This window comes from Diabrotica virgifera, chromosome 4 (assembly GCF_917563875.1).
Source record: "Diabrotica virgifera virgifera chromosome 4, PGI_DIABVI_V3a".
Taxonomy (NCBI): Eukaryota; Metazoa; Arthropoda; class Insecta; order Coleoptera; family Chrysomelidae; genus Diabrotica; species Diabrotica virgifera.
Window position 1 is genome coordinate 214984192 of NC_065446.1, and position 15837 is coordinate 215000028.

The 15837-nt window shown below is 37.9% G+C and overlaps 1 protein-coding gene across 1 annotated transcript in view; it reads left to right on the forward strand.

The window, feature by feature from the left end:
- Positions 1-15837, forward strand: part of LOC114338702 (protein artichoke) — a 422944-nt gene that overhangs the window by 158384 nt on the left and 248723 nt on the right. The window contains exon 3 of the mRNA XM_050649868.1: positions 2969-5693. Coding sequence (XP_050505825.1) covers positions 2969-5693 — 2725 coding nt within the window. The remainder of the gene's footprint in view (positions 1-2968; positions 5694-15837) is intronic.

Genomic DNA, 15837 nt, shown 5'->3' on the forward strand with positions numbered 1-15837 from the left:
AAAACGATGCATTTACATTTTGGTGGATGGGGTTAAAATTATTTCTCATTTTTTCTTAAAATACATTATTAATCAATTTTGTTTGCAGCATATTATCTCTCTTAGCTTTAATTAAATTGACCTTTAATACAGCTCATTTTAAAGATCTTTTCAAGCACTATAAAAGGTGTTAGTAGCATTATACACCTATAATCGACCGTTTCTCTGTTATTTCAAGTTGAATACACAAATTTGAGAATGTACCAAAAAACAAACTAATTTCATCTACCATATCTCTTTTTGTGTTATAACTAGAAGATTTGTGAAGGCAAGTGTCTCTTTGTTTGTTATAACCTACAAAAATGTTTAATATAGTTTTTTTAGTTAGATGCATAGTTTTTAAATATTTGCAAAAACCTTCGAAAAGGTATTATGTTTCAATGAAAATAGCTAATCGTCAACCACGAATATCTCAAAAAGTATTGAGTTTTCAAAAAAAAAATTATAGAACAGTTTTTGCTTTCAATTAGGTTCTCTAGCGAATTCCGTCGTAATTTTAACCAAAAAATTTTCCACCACTAAAAAGGGGTGGGAACCACCCCCAAGATAAAAGCACACATCGCTATAGGGTAGACTTTGAATTAGGAGATAAGTACGCTAGGCCCAAACTTTCATTAAAATTCATGCAGTAGGATAGAATTCGGAGGTAATATTCCATCCTTGCTCCCATTGCCTGGCGTATATAACTTACTAATAATAATATATTATATAGTATATAACTTACTATAACTTGGACGAGAACGCCCAAGCTATCATAGAAAGCGACTTACATACTATTAACACGTATTTTAAAAAATGGGGCCTTCAGCCAAATCGCACAAAAACAGAAGTTACTGCCTTCCATCTAAATAACCGGGAAGTGAACTACAGACTGAACATAGAAAGCGAAGGGGTTACCCTAAAACATAACCCAAATCCAAAATATCTCGGTGTAACACTGGATCGTACTCTAACTTTCAAGGAACACTTATATAAAACTGCAGCTAAAGTAAAAACTCGCAATAATATCATTCACAAGCTTGCAAACACCTCTTGGGGAGCCAATGCAGACACAATCAGGACAAGCGCTCTTGCATTAGTCTATTCAACAGCCGAATATTGTGCTCCAGTCTGGCTAAATAGTCACCATACTAACGTCCTAGACACACAACTAAATCAGACAATGAGGTATATTACGGGGACCATAAAAAGCACACCAACTCAGTGGCTTCCAGTTCTAAGCAACATTGCACCAACCAAAACACGACGGTTAGCTGCCCTTAAATCACAATACCAGAAATGTCAAAAGAATCCCTCATTGCCAATAAATACCGACATAGATAAGTTAAACCAGGGCCAATTGCGGCTGAGATCTCGAAACCCGCCAACAAGAACAGCAAAAAATCTTCCAAACAATTTCACATTCGATGAGCATTGGATAAGCGAATGGAACGAAGAAGTGAACAATGCACACCTAATAGGAAATCCCACAGTCAAACTCAACGGTTTCTCTCTTCCGAGCCGAGAATGGTGTAATCTGAACCGAATCAGGGCAGGTCATGGAGTGTGCAATAAATCACTTAACCAATGGGGCATCGCAGACAGCCCGCTATGTGACAAATGCAATGCTGCTGAACAAACAGTCCACCACATTACACAAGAATGTCCAGCCACACGATTCGAAGGAAGCTTAATCGAAATCCACGAATTAACTCCTGAGGCATTGGAATGGCTCCACAGTAGCAATATCCGCCTTTAATGTTTTCATTTATATTCTTACAAACTATTGTATGTTTTAGCAATGTGTGAAGTTCATACGAATATATATATACTTACTAATAAAAGAAAAACAAACAATATCAGGGGCCGATGATATTTTTCAGAAAAAAATATGAAAAACGAACTTATAGATGAAGCTCCTCCTGGCACTTTAGGTGTAGCTCAAAAATCAGAGAGGACGGTCACCGAAATATTTATGAAATGGATAAAACATTTCCAAAGTTTGATAAAAAAAGCATTGGCAATAAAATAATTCTAAACGTACTATAAACCGTTATTTTTGCAATAATTTATTAATAACAAAATCGGAACGTGGCTTAAGCTATCACGACTAGTGACAATCGATTTAGCTTATAAAAATACTATGAAAAAGACTACAAACTTGCTGTATATAACGCATTTCGAGCTTTTCGGCGAATAAACAATTATTTTTTTATTAACAAAATTAGAACACATTTTGAGTAATAGCGCCTAGTCGAATTCGATTCAGCGGCCAAAAATACACCAGAGAAGACCGTAACACTATCAGTTTATTTAGAGGACTTCTAATAATTTCTGAAAAATATCTAATTTTACCATAATTTGTTAATAACAATTAATCTCACCACATTTGGGCTTTCAGACCACTTCCATTGGATTCAGCGACCCAAAAAACCTATAATATTACCCCCTATGTTGCGACTAGACTAGTTGTCAATTTGATTAGAAGCATGCTCACGCAAATTGAAGCTTGCATAAGGTTCAGGGGTGGTTTACACTGACTGCTAAAAAAACATAAATAAATAAAAACGATTTAAACGTTATTCGCTTTTACATTGAAATTTTTTATGCTATTGACTTTTAAACCAGTAGTTTCAATTTGTTATTGCCAGATGTATTGTTTGCTTTAATTTGTATGTATTGGGGATTGAATTGTTTTATAACAAATATTGTTTGACTTGATATGTTGGTTTTTTAAATTCGCTTAAAATAATAAGAAGAATCAGGTGATGCCATATAAATTTGCTTGTGTGTATATTATCATATTTAAATTTTGATATTTGAAAACAACTCAATGATAAGGAAACTTAGTGAAAATTTAGCGACCTTACTATAAAAAATAAAATTATTATCGCTTCCTTAACCAATTTCCACGTACCTAAATTGGATTAATTCGAAAATTACTTTTCAGGTATCCGAATACGCCTTCGCAGGACTCGAAGACTCCCTTTCCGAATTAGACATGGCTGAAAACAAACTGAAGACTTTTCCAATTAAATCTTTGAGACGTCTGGAAAGATTGCGACACTTACGTCTAGCCTGGAATGAAATTAATGCCATTCAAGATGATTCCTACTCAAGACTCGGTTCCCTCCTCTACTTAGATCTTAGTTTTAATAATTTTGAAAAACTGGAAGAGCATTCGTTTAGAATTTTTCCGGGTATACGTACTTTATCGTTGTACTACAACGCTATCGAGACAATTCACCATGATACGTTTTCTGCGTTGACAGATCTTCAATCGTTGGATTTGAGCCATAACAAAATCGTTTATTTGGACCAATTATCCTTCCATAATAACAAAAAACTGCGATCGATAGACTTAAGCCACAACCACGTCCATTACATTAGCGGAGTCTTCGCTTTTCTGCCAGAACTTAAAGAACTATTCCTCTCAGAAAACAACATACTAGAAATTCCTACAGATGCCTTTAAAGAGTCATCTAATTTGTCTGTTATCTACTTACAACAGAACGCTATAAGACGGATAGATCCTGAATCCTTAGCCACATTGGTTAACCTATCTCAACTTCATCTTAGCTCAAATTTCATACCGCATATACCAAATAACTTATTTCAGCAAAATATTAATCTGACATCCTTAAGTCTAGATAGTAACTGGTTATCAAATTTGGATCCAGGGACTTTTGAAAGAACTGTAAATTTAAGAGAAATAAGGCTACATAACAACAAAATTCATTCTATTCATCGCGGTGTATTCGATCCTCTACCTTCTTTGTTAGAGCTTCATTTACAAAACAATGAAATTTCTTCTATTGACTGGGGCGCTTTTCGAACTTTACAAAGCCTACAGCATGTTAACCTACAAGGAAACGTAATAACAGATCTTGGTGATGTATTTATGCACGAATCACCATCTTTGGTGTCGATACAATTAGATTCCAATAGTATATCATCCTTGCACAATGACACGTTAAGAGGCCAATCTAGTGTTCAAATTATGTGGCTTGGGCACAACAGACTTAAACGAATAAGCAGATCTCTTTTTAAAGACTTGCTTATGATTCAAAGGGTGTATCTAACTAACAATAGTATATCACATATTGAGGAGAGGTCTTTTGAACCTATGCAGGCCCTAAAATTTCTAGAACTCAGCATGAATCAACTTACTCAGATCACGCAAACAACATTTTCCGAGTTATTTGAGTTAGAAGAGCTGTATTTATCGAAGAATCTGTTGAGAAGCATTGAACCACAGGCTCTAACCAATTTAAAAAAGTTGAGGGTGTTGGATCTCTCCTGTAATCCCTTGATAGTTCTTCATGATAATATCTTACAAGAAGGCTTGCCTATAAGAAATCTTAATTTGTATAACTGTTCCATACAACGTATCGATTCTGGTGCATTTCGTGGATTGAACAATTTAAACGAACTAAATCTTGGTGTGAATGAACTTACGTCTAAAGACTTAACTGCGTTGGATATACCTGGTTTGAGGGTGTTGAAGCTGACCAACAATAACTTTAGTACGTTACATGGATTTTCACTAAATGGACTGCCATCTTTACAAACAATCTATCTAGATCAGTGTAAAATATCGCGAGTGCCGGACGAACTGTTTTCTAAAAACAAAAACTTGTTACACATAGACTTGAGTTACAATCACGTATCGGATTTAGGCTATAAAGTGTTTTTAAATCTAAATGTGTTAAAGGAGTTGAAACTGACGAGCAATCTAATGGTGGACATACCTTATACAGCCCTATTAAACATATCTACAATGGAGGTCCTAAATTTGGCTTTTAACAAGCTATCAACCATTGAAATTTCAAGGTTAAACGGTTTGCCTAATTTAAGGGAGATTTATTTACAAGGCAATCAAATAACGTCATTGTCTGGATTTGCTTCGGCGAATCTTACACAACTGTTTTCATTGGATCTAAGCAACAACTCACTGGTGGGATTGCCTGCAAACTTTTTTCATCATTCTCCTTTGCTAGGTCGAGTAGATCTGTCGTATAACCGGTTTAAGCAAATACCCAGTTCGGCCTTATCAGACACAACCCTACCAGGACTTAATTGGTTGAACTTAACTGGCAATCCTCTGATGCGGATTCATGATATTACCTCGACCAACCGGTACCCATCGCTAGAAGAAGTGCATATTAGTTCTACGAATTTAAGCATAGTGACCAGTAAAGATTTTGAGTCATTTCCGGCCCTCTTGCACATATTTCTGGGTCAGAATCGAATTTCCAGAGTGTCACCGGGTGCTTTTGGAAACCTCCCCAACTTACTTACCCTTGATCTAGGTATAAATGAACTCGAGTTGTTACCACAAGAACGCCTACAAGGCCTTCATCATTTAAGAATATTAAACCTTACCCACAATCGTTTAAAAGAACTGGAAGAATTTCCTTCCGATCTACGGTCGCTTCAAATTTTAGATATTTCTTTCAATCAAATAGGAAGAATTAGCAAGACTACTTTTCAGCATCTGGAAAACTTGTCCGAGCTTTTTCTCTTTGGCAACTGGATCTCACTAGTATCTAGTGATGCTTTTAAACCATTGAAGAAACTACGAACTTTAGATCTAAGTAGGAATTATTTAGAGAACATTCCGTTGAATGCGTTTCGACCTCTGGAAACCCAGATAAGAAGTCTCAGAACTGAAGGTAAGTTTTTAGCCTGTCGTTATAATTATTGTTATAGTAATAATTAATAAATAGAGGGATCAGAACTTTATACAGGGTATTTAAATAATCATCATCATCATTGGCTCTACAACTCATGGTGGGTCTTGGCCTGTTCCAGAATCAGCTTCTATTCCTGCCTATCCCTCGCCTTGGTTTTCCAATTTCGCACTTCTAACACTCGCAAGTCGTCTTCCACCTGGTCCTTAAATCGTGCTCTGGGCCTGCCCCTTCTCCTCACTTCATCCGGTCTCTGGCTATAAATATGTTTCGACGGCTCCGCCTCATTCATTCTCTCCAAGTGGCCTAGCCACCGCAGCTTGTTTATTTTGATAGATTTACCAATATTAGGCTCAATATAAAGGCGGTAAAGTTCAAAATTGTAGCGTCTACGCCACAATCCGTTTTCCTCGACGCTTTTGTAGATGTCTGACGATTTTACGTTCAAAACAGCCTTACCGTTCTTCATCACTTTTTGTTATCGTCCACGTTTCTGAAGCTTAAGTAAGGACGGGCTTGATTAGAGTCCTTTTTTGATGTTAAAAGTTTCTTTAGTCCATAGTATGCTTTATTTGCTAGATATGTACATCTGTAAATTTCTGCAGTTATACTGTATTACTTTGGTTGATTTGTAAGTCTAGATATACGAACTCTCGTACTCCTTCAAAAGTATAATATTGTTATAAATCACCTAGCATAGGTGTAAGTAGATGGAGTAAGTCAGACTAATAAGGAATCTGACAGATATATTTGTCAATTTAGAAGTTTTGTCATAATAATTGTTTTTGTCACGTTTGAATTTTGGAGGACTTATTTTTGTACTTTAGTTTATTAGGAATTTTAATAAACTTGTTAAAACAGAGTAACAATTCTCTTTATCCCTGAACCCATCTAGAATTGCAACAATTGGTGTCAGAAGTAAAGTGGGATTAAGAGAATTTATATGGTGAAAACAAGAAGCGAGACGATGGAAGAAATTAGAGACATGATTGCCGCCATGGAAAAACGTCGGCAGGAAGAAAAAGAAAATGAAGACAAACGTCGGCAGGAAGAAAAAGAAACAGAAAATTTACGTCGTCTAGAAGACAGAGAGTTGCTCGTGACACTTATCTCAAAAATAGAGACTTCAAAAGTGAGTACAGAAGATATGAAAAAAGAAATCGAAGAGACAAAAGAATATATGAAAAAAGAAATCGCAGAGACAAAAGAAGATATAAAAAAAGAAATCGAAGAGACAAAAGAAGACATGATTAAAAAGATTGAAGTAACAAGAGGCCTAGTAGAAAAAAGGCACGATGAGGTAACGAGAACTCTTGAGAATATCCGCCTAGAGGTTGAAAAGTCCCAGAAACTGAGACTTGAAGGTAAACCAGAAGTGATTTGTTCCCCTGTCAACGGAATAATTAAGCCTCCTACATTTGACGGCGAGATATCCTGGCCAGTGTATAGAAGACAATTCGAAGCTGCTGCACAGAATAATGGATGGACAAATGAACAGAAGGCAACTGCTCTCATATTAGCACTTCGAGGTAAGGCTGTAGAAATCCTCCAAAACATTCCAGAGGACGCACAAAAGAAATATGAGACTGTCGTATCGGCTCTAGAACTAAGATACGGCAGCCAATATTTGAAGCAAGTATACCAGAGCCAACTAAAACTGCGTATCCAAGGCTCCAACGAATCTGTGCAAGAATACGGAGCAGAAGTAGAAAAGATGGCACGACTCGCTTGGCCCGAAGCCCCTGAAGAGTTTCTACACCAGTTTACCATCCAATGTTTCCTTGATGGCCTGCGAGATGTAGACCTCCAGCAAACATTACGACTAGGAAGAGGACGCTACCAAATATTGAAGGACGCTATTGTCGCAGCATTGGAGTACGAAGCCGTGAAGAATGTGTCCCGCCATCAACGCAAAGTCCATCAAATAAGAGGTTTTGCTGAAGTGGGATAAGGCGATCTAAATACGTTGTCCCAGGTGTTGGCCGCCCAATTCGAGAAATATCTTGGCCCAATAGCTGAATCTTTGAAGCAAAAACGTCAGGGGCGCCCAAAGTGTTATTTTTGTGGATTGATAGGCCACCTTCAACGTGATTGCAGACAACGTACAAGATCAGAGGACAGTAGGCAAGCTCCACAATATCAACGCAATTCGGAAAACTAAAAGAAGTCAACGTCAAGGGGCGCACGTTGGCTGACCTGTCCCAAGCTCCCAGATTCTCAATATCCACAATAAGACGAAGTAGTGACAGCTTAGTTGCCGATGGACTTCTCAATGGCGACAGATGCAGTTTTACCATCGATACTGGGGCAACTAGGTCAGTTATGAGTAAACGTTTACTGGACCAGTCATCTACACGAATAATATCGAAATCTCCCATACTAGAGACAGCGACAGGCGAAAACATTACTGTTTATGGGGACAGTTGCGTAAAAATCGAGCTGGGACACATCGAGATAGAAGTAGTGGTCCTAGTAGCCGACATCGTAGACGAGTTCATCCTAGGTGTCGACATTATGTCCGAACATGGGTTTATTGTAGATGTCAGACACAGGACCTTAGTCGTCGGCAATGAAGAAATTCTACTGTCATCCTCCAGAAAGCAGCACAATGGGCTAAAGATGTTAGTAGCAAAAGACACGAAGATCCCTCCTAACAGTGAAAAGATCGTGGTTGCACAAATTGATGCATCTGGTGGCTTGGGAGCCATGTTATTAGAACCAGACGAGCAGATTCACGAGGGCGTCATTGTGGCCAGATGTTTGGTAGATGGGGATAAGCAGACCGTTCCAGTAAGGGTGGCCAACCCGAATGGCAATAAAATTACTTTCAAAAAGGGCCAAGTGCTTGGAATATGCGAGCCAGTTGTAAGAGTGACCAGAATAGAAGAAAACGTGCCAACAGCTAGCAGTACACACCAACTCTCCACTGAAATTTTGGAAAATCTTAAGAAGTCATGGGGACATCTATCTGAAGATGAATACCAAAAAGCAGAAGAGTTCATCAACAACGAAAGTGACATATTCTTTAAAGGAGAAATAACTGGCCGCACTGACTTAGTCCAACATCGGATTAACACTGACAACTCCAACCCCATAAGACAGGCACCAAGACGTCTTCCATTTGCAAAACAAAAAGAAGCTTTTGCCATCCTTGAAGATATGCGAAAGGAGAATGTCATCGAAGAGTCGAGTAGCCCCTGGTCTTCTCCAGTGGTGTTGGTAACCAAGAAAGATGGCTCAACGCGGTTCTGTGTCGACTACAGGAGGCTGAATAGCGTTACCAAGAAGGACAGCTATCCACTACCCCGTATTGATGATACACTTAGTGCCTTGGCTGAGTCGAAATGGTTTTCCACTGTGGACCTCAAAAGCGGTTATTGGCAAGTTGCAGTACACCCTGAAGACAGAGAGAAGACCGCATTTTCTGCTGGAAATGGGCTCTACCAATTCAAAGTGATGCCATTCGGATTGTGTAATGCACCTGCCACGTTTGAACGTTTAATGGAGCTAGTACTTAGAGGACTTACATGGAAAATCTGTCTGGTATACCTCGACGACATTATGGTCATCGGAAAAGATTTCGACGAACATCTTGCCAATTTGAAAGAAGTTTTCACCAGACTAAGGAACGCTCACCTACAAGTAAATGCCAAAAAGTGCGAGCTCTTCCAAGAAAAAGTTAATTTCCTTGGACATGTAATTTCATCCTCAGGAATTGCAGCAGATCAGGCGAAAATAAAAGCAGTACAGGAATGGCCCACACCAAGAAACAAACACGATATCCGAAGCTTCCTTGGTCTTTGCAGTTACTATCGTCGCTTCGTGAAAGATTTTGGTAAGATTGCCAAACCTCTCCATAATCTGACTGAGAGAAAACTGTCATTTGACTGGACACCAGAGTGCCAGCTTGCCTTCACCACACTCAAGCATAAATTGACTACGGCTCCAATCCTGGCATATCCGAAAGAACAGGGTCTTTTCGTGCTTGATACAGATGCTTCTCAAAATGGTATCGGGGCGGTGCTTTCCCAAGTACAAGAGGGCGAGGAACGCGTCATAGGATACTTCAGCAAAACTTTGGGAAAAGCAGAAAGAAACTACTGTGTCACCAGAAAGGAGTTATTGGCAGTCGTCAAAGCAGTAGAACACTACCATTCGTTCCTCTATGGCAGAAAATTCTTGATAAGAACCGATCATTCTGCCTTGCAATGGCTTCTCAATTTCAAGACACCTGAAGGTCAGATAGCTCGGTGGCTGGAGAAACTACAGACTTATGATTTTGAAATTCGTCACAGAGCGGGAAGAAGTCATGGGAATGCCGACGGTCTCTCGAGAAGACCATGCAACGGGAGGAACTGTCGATTCTGCGACCGCCAAGAAGAACGAGATGGCCAGATTCTACAGTTGAGAACCATAGAGGATAGAAATGACGAAGAAGCTCTAGAAAACCTTCAGGCTGAACAAAAGGAAGATACAGATCTAAAAATAGTTCGGGAGTGGCTGGACCACGGAGCTAGACCACAGTGGCAGGAGATTGCAAAATATGGGCAAGCAGTTAAGGGCTATTGGCTTCAGTGGGACTCCCTGTGTCTACGAGATGACATCATCACTCGTAAATGGGAGAGTCCAGATGGAACAATAACAGTGCCCCAAGTTGTTCTCCCAAGGTCATGTGTTAAGGACGTGCTTGCATAACTTCACGATAGTCGCTCCGGCGGACATTTTGGAATCAATAGGACTCTGGCCAGAGTCCGTGAGAGATATTATTGGGTTCATTGTCGGCAAGATGTGGAAGAATGGTGTAAACGATGTGACCTGTGTGCATCCAAGAAAGGACCCAAAACAAGACTTAGGGGAAAACTCCAACAATATATTACTGGAACTCCATGGGAACGAGTTGCTGTAGACATTTTGGGACCATTTCCAGAGACAGCATCAGGAAACAAATATTTGATGGTTGCTATGGATTATTTTTCCAAATGGCCTGAAGTAGTTGCACTACCCAACCAAGAAGCAGTCACAGTTGGTGAAGCCCTGCTGGAGAATGTCGTTTCCCGACATGGTGTTCCACTTCTGCTTCATTCTGACCAGGGGCGCAACTTCGAATCGGCAGTTTGGAAGACCATGATGGCTTTGTTAGGAATTAAGAAGACCAGAACAACACCGCTCCATCCTCAATCCGACGGCATGGTAGAAAGACATAACCGGACCATCAACAACTACCTGTCCCTGTTTGTAGACGAGAACCAGAGAGACTGGGACAAACTGGTGCCTCTGTTTCTGCTAGCATACCGAAGTTCCCAACATGATGCAACTGGTTACACTCCAGCAATGCTGTTAACTGGTCGAGAGATGAGGCTTCCCATCGATCTCCTACATAGTAATGTACCAGACGGAGAGGCGGGTCAAGAGACACTTCCCGAGTATGTCAGCGGTCTAAAGGATCGACTGGTTAAGGTCCACGATTTCGCCAGAAACAAGCTACAACTCACCAGTGACCGGATGAAGGTTAGGTTCGATAAGAAATCCACACCTGTTAGTTTCAAGGAAGGTGATGCAGTTTGGCTCTACCAACCAACGAGAAGGAAAGGTCTAAGTCCCAAGTTGCAGCGGCCCTGGGAGGGACCGTACCTGGTCATTAAGAAGATAAACGACCTTGTGTATAGGGTGCAACTGACGCCACGAAGTAAGCCGAAGGTCGTCCACCTAGAGAGACTGTGTCCTTATGAAGGGCAGAATCCACCGACCTGGTCCATTTAGGTACTGTTCGGGGCGAACAGCCTGAAAGAAGGGGGCGGTGTTATAAATCACCTAGCATAGGTGTAAGTAGATGGAGTAAGTCAGACTAATAAGGAATCTGACAGATATATTTGTCAATTTAGAAGTTTTGTCATAATAATTGTTTTTGTCACGTTTGAATTTTGGAGGACTTATTTTTGTACTTTAGTTTATTAGGAATTTTAATAAACTTGTTAAAACAGAGTAACAATTCTCTTTATCCCTGAACCCATCTAGAATTGCAACAATATTATGTTCCAACCGTTAGATCTTCAGGTTCTGTTACTTGATTATTATTTGAGACATTGATATACTTAGGGCCGGTTGTTCGAACGCTAATCAACAATAATCACTATCAAATATTTGATTACTGTCACCAACTGTAAATGTCAACTTTGGTTGGGTCGCTGAAAACATAATTGATTATAATTATGAGATTAGTTAATCAATTAACATAACAATTATTAAGGTGATAGAGTAGCGATCAACAGGTAGCCAAAACGCGTTCCAAGATTGCGGCTGTAATTTTAAATATTTTTTCGAGATATTTGGCACACGTATTCGTAATATAATAAAGAATGGCGGTACAGAGCCCAATTTGAAAAATATATTAATATGTGGAAATTACTCTGTAATTAAATACAATATTAAAAACACGAGCCTGTACCGCCATTAAGAACAACAAAAAAATACACTTTTTTCAAATAAACTTTTTTATCCGATGTCTAGATTTGGTGTCATTTTGGAACTACTAATGAAATAAAAAAAAATTAATAGTTCCAAAATGACACAAAATCTAGGCATCGGAAAAAAGTTTATTTGAAGAAAGTTCTTCTTAATGGCGGTACAGGCTCGTTTTTTTAATATTGTATTTAATTACAGAGTAATTTCCACATATTTATATATTTTTCAAATTGGGCTCTGTACCGCCATTCTTTAATATATTACGAATACGTGTGCCAAATATCTCGAAAAAATATTCAAAATTACAGCCGTAATCTTGGAACGCGTTTTCGCTACCTGTTGATCGCTACTGTTTCCTCTTAACATAATTGATTAACTAATTTCATAATTCTAATCAATAATTATGTTTTCAGCAACCCAATCAAAATTGACATTGACAGTTGTGACAGTAATTAAATATTTGATAATGATCATTTTTGATTTGCGTTCGAACAACCGGCCCTTAGTTTTATTAATATTAACTTGTAGCCCCAACCCTTTTAGTGCTGCTTGAAAATAATAATTAGAGATATTTTAACTGTAGTTTTCTGGGCTCAAAATATTAAGTTTTAACCCAAATCACCTAGCCTAGCTAGAAAATGCTTCCTAAGGGAGCTAGAGCTCTTTGAAGATGGCGCCTTTAATTAGGTTTTTAAATACCTCTAGAATCCGTTATTTAGCAAAACAAACAACTGTTACACCTATTTATCTTCCAGATAAATTCCTAATTTTTCATTCTGCATTTAAATTTTTCAAAAATATTTGTGGCTTTTTCAGGATTCGAAAAAAATGATTGCAGTAAAAAGAATTGGAGCCGAAATTTTGCGCCTACGCCCTTAAGTTCTACGAAACATAAATAGGCCTGTTTGTCTGCCTATGGTAATTGTGAGGTAGATCGAGTAGCTTTGCGGTTACCACAGCCAGTTCCATGATCGAAAAAAGTGAGGAGGGCGACTGGCAAGATTAACAATTTTATATTTATAATAAACCAGTTTTGTAGCTTCTACGCCTTTCCATTTCTTATTGACACTCCTTTCTATTGAGGCAGTCTTCTCTTAAGGCCCATTTTCACGCTACGTCTTATTGTACGTTTTGTTGGATAGGACAAATCCTATACAATAAAATGTGGCGTGTAAACAGCAAAACTTACGTCTTGTCGAATCGAAATGAAATCCAAGGTCAGATCGAAGATATGTGTATATGTTACAGTTCAAGTTGATTATCCAGTTGGAGTTGACTCTAACTAGTTGGAGTCAACTCTGACGGCTGGTTTCAGTAAAAGTTGATTATAAATATAAAATGAAGATTTATATTCAACATTTACTAGTAAAAGTAGACTCCAACTAGGAAAAGTATACTCTTCCCAATGCCATTTAGTAAAAGTTGATTCTGATTCACACAAACAGCCGATTCTAGAAATTACTTACTTAATCAGTAGACCCCTTAGTACCTTTCGGTGTAGGGCCATTTATAATACAATTCATTAAATTACAATTCAATAAATTACAATATTTTACAATCTTCTGAATTGTCCTAGCTCTTAACGAACTTTCTCCATTCCTTCCTATTGGATGCCATCTGTGTTGCTTCCTGCCAAGTCTTACCCTTACTCTGCAGTATCTGCGAAATGTCACTGTTCCATTCTTTGATGGGCCTTCCTCTTCTATTCTTACCTATTGGTTTGGCTTCCCACACTCTTTTCACTTGTCTATCATTGTCCATCCGGGTTAGATGTCCGAACCATGCCAATTTTTTCTTCTTGATTGAGTCTAGTATCGGCTTGATTTTGAGTCTTTCTCTTATTTCTTCATTTCTGATTCTATCTGTTCTTTTTACTCCTATCGTTCTTCTGAGGTATTTCATCTCTGCTGCCTGTATTCTGCTCTGGTGTCTTTTGTTTAATATCCAATTTTCTGCTCCATATGTCACCGTAGGTCTATATATTGTTTTGTATATTGTCATCTTGGTCTTTGTTGATATTTCTTTGTTATTAAGGAATCCTCTATTTAGTGCTTGGAATAGTTTTCCTGTGTTTTCCGTTCTGTTGTTAAGATCGTCCTCTATGTCTCCTTTGTTGTTGATTACTGTTCCTAAGTATTTGTATGAATTTGTCTGTATTAATTGATGTTGGTCTATCATTATTTCTATTTGATCTTCCGTCCCTTGTTTCCTTGATATTTTCATTATCTGAGTCTTCTCTTTGTTTACGTTTAAGTTGTGTTTGCTTGCTTCTAGGTTCCATTTCTCTAAGTTGTATTTCAGTTTTTCTGCTGTTTCCGCAATTAGTACTATGTCGTCTGCAAATATACACATCTCAGCGTTTATCATTTGCATTCTGTTCCAACCGATGCAGTATTTCTTGAAAGTTTTCTTACATTCTTTCACTATCTCATCTATTACATTTATGAATAGCACTGGGCTGAGACTTCCCCCTTGTCTAACTCCTTGAGTTGTTTCAAATGGTTCTGACTGTATATTTAACATTCTTACTGTATTTGTTGTTTTCATGTATATACTCTTTGTTGCTTCTATCAGTTCTTCGCTTACTTCCTTCTTCTTTAGGCTTTCCCATATATCTTTTCTTTTGACTGAGTCGAAGGCTTTTTCCATGTCTATAAAGCTCAGGTATATTTCTCTATTTTTCTTTAATGCTTTTTCTATTACCTGTTGCATGGTAAATATATGGTCTTGTGTGTTGTGTCCTTTCCTGAATCCACTTTGTACGTCCTCTAATTTATGTTCTATTTCTTTTCTGATTTTCCTTTCTATTATGGTTTCGTATACTTTTGCTGCTACACATAGTAGTGATATACCTCTATAGTTCTTACAGTCTCTTGTGTTTCCTTTTTTGTATATAGGTATAATTACTGCATTTGTCCATTCTCTGGGTATTACTTTTCTCTTCCATATTAGGTTATATATGTATAACAATTTTTCTTTTGCTTTTATTCCTATATATTTCATCATTTCTGGTGCTACTTCATCGCTTCCTGGTGCTTTTCCAATCTTTATCTTTCTTATTGCTTCTTCTAGTTCTTCTTTTTCTATAGTTTCTGGATTTTCCGTGTTTCTTATGGATACTCTCTTTATGTGGCTTTCCTTCTCCATTGTGTTCACTTGATTTCCATTCAGTAACAGCTAGAAATGTTCCCTCCATCTTTCCATTATTGTTTTATCGTCATTTATTATTATTCCTTCCTTGTTCATTATTTGTTTCAGTTTCGTTTCTTTGTTGCTTCTTAGGTTTTTCAGTGTTCTATAAAATAATTTTACGTTTTCTGTGCTGTTTTCTTCCATTTTTTCTCCAAATTTTTCCCAACTTTTCTTTTTCTCTTTCCTAACTATCTCTTTAACTTTTGTTCTTTTTCTCTTATAATTTTCATATTTTTGTTGTGTTTTGTCTTGTATGTATTCTTTCCATAATTTCTTCTTTTCTTTTATTTCTCTTTTCACTTCATCGTTCCACCAAGACGTTCGTTTCCCTCTGTTGTTATTTCTTGTGGTTCCACATATTGATTTAGCTGTTTTTATCATCGCATTTTTAAATTTTCCCCATTCTTCTTCTATTGTTTCTGTTATTATATGTTCATTGTCTATTTCTTTCTCTAGCCCTTCTGTGTATCTT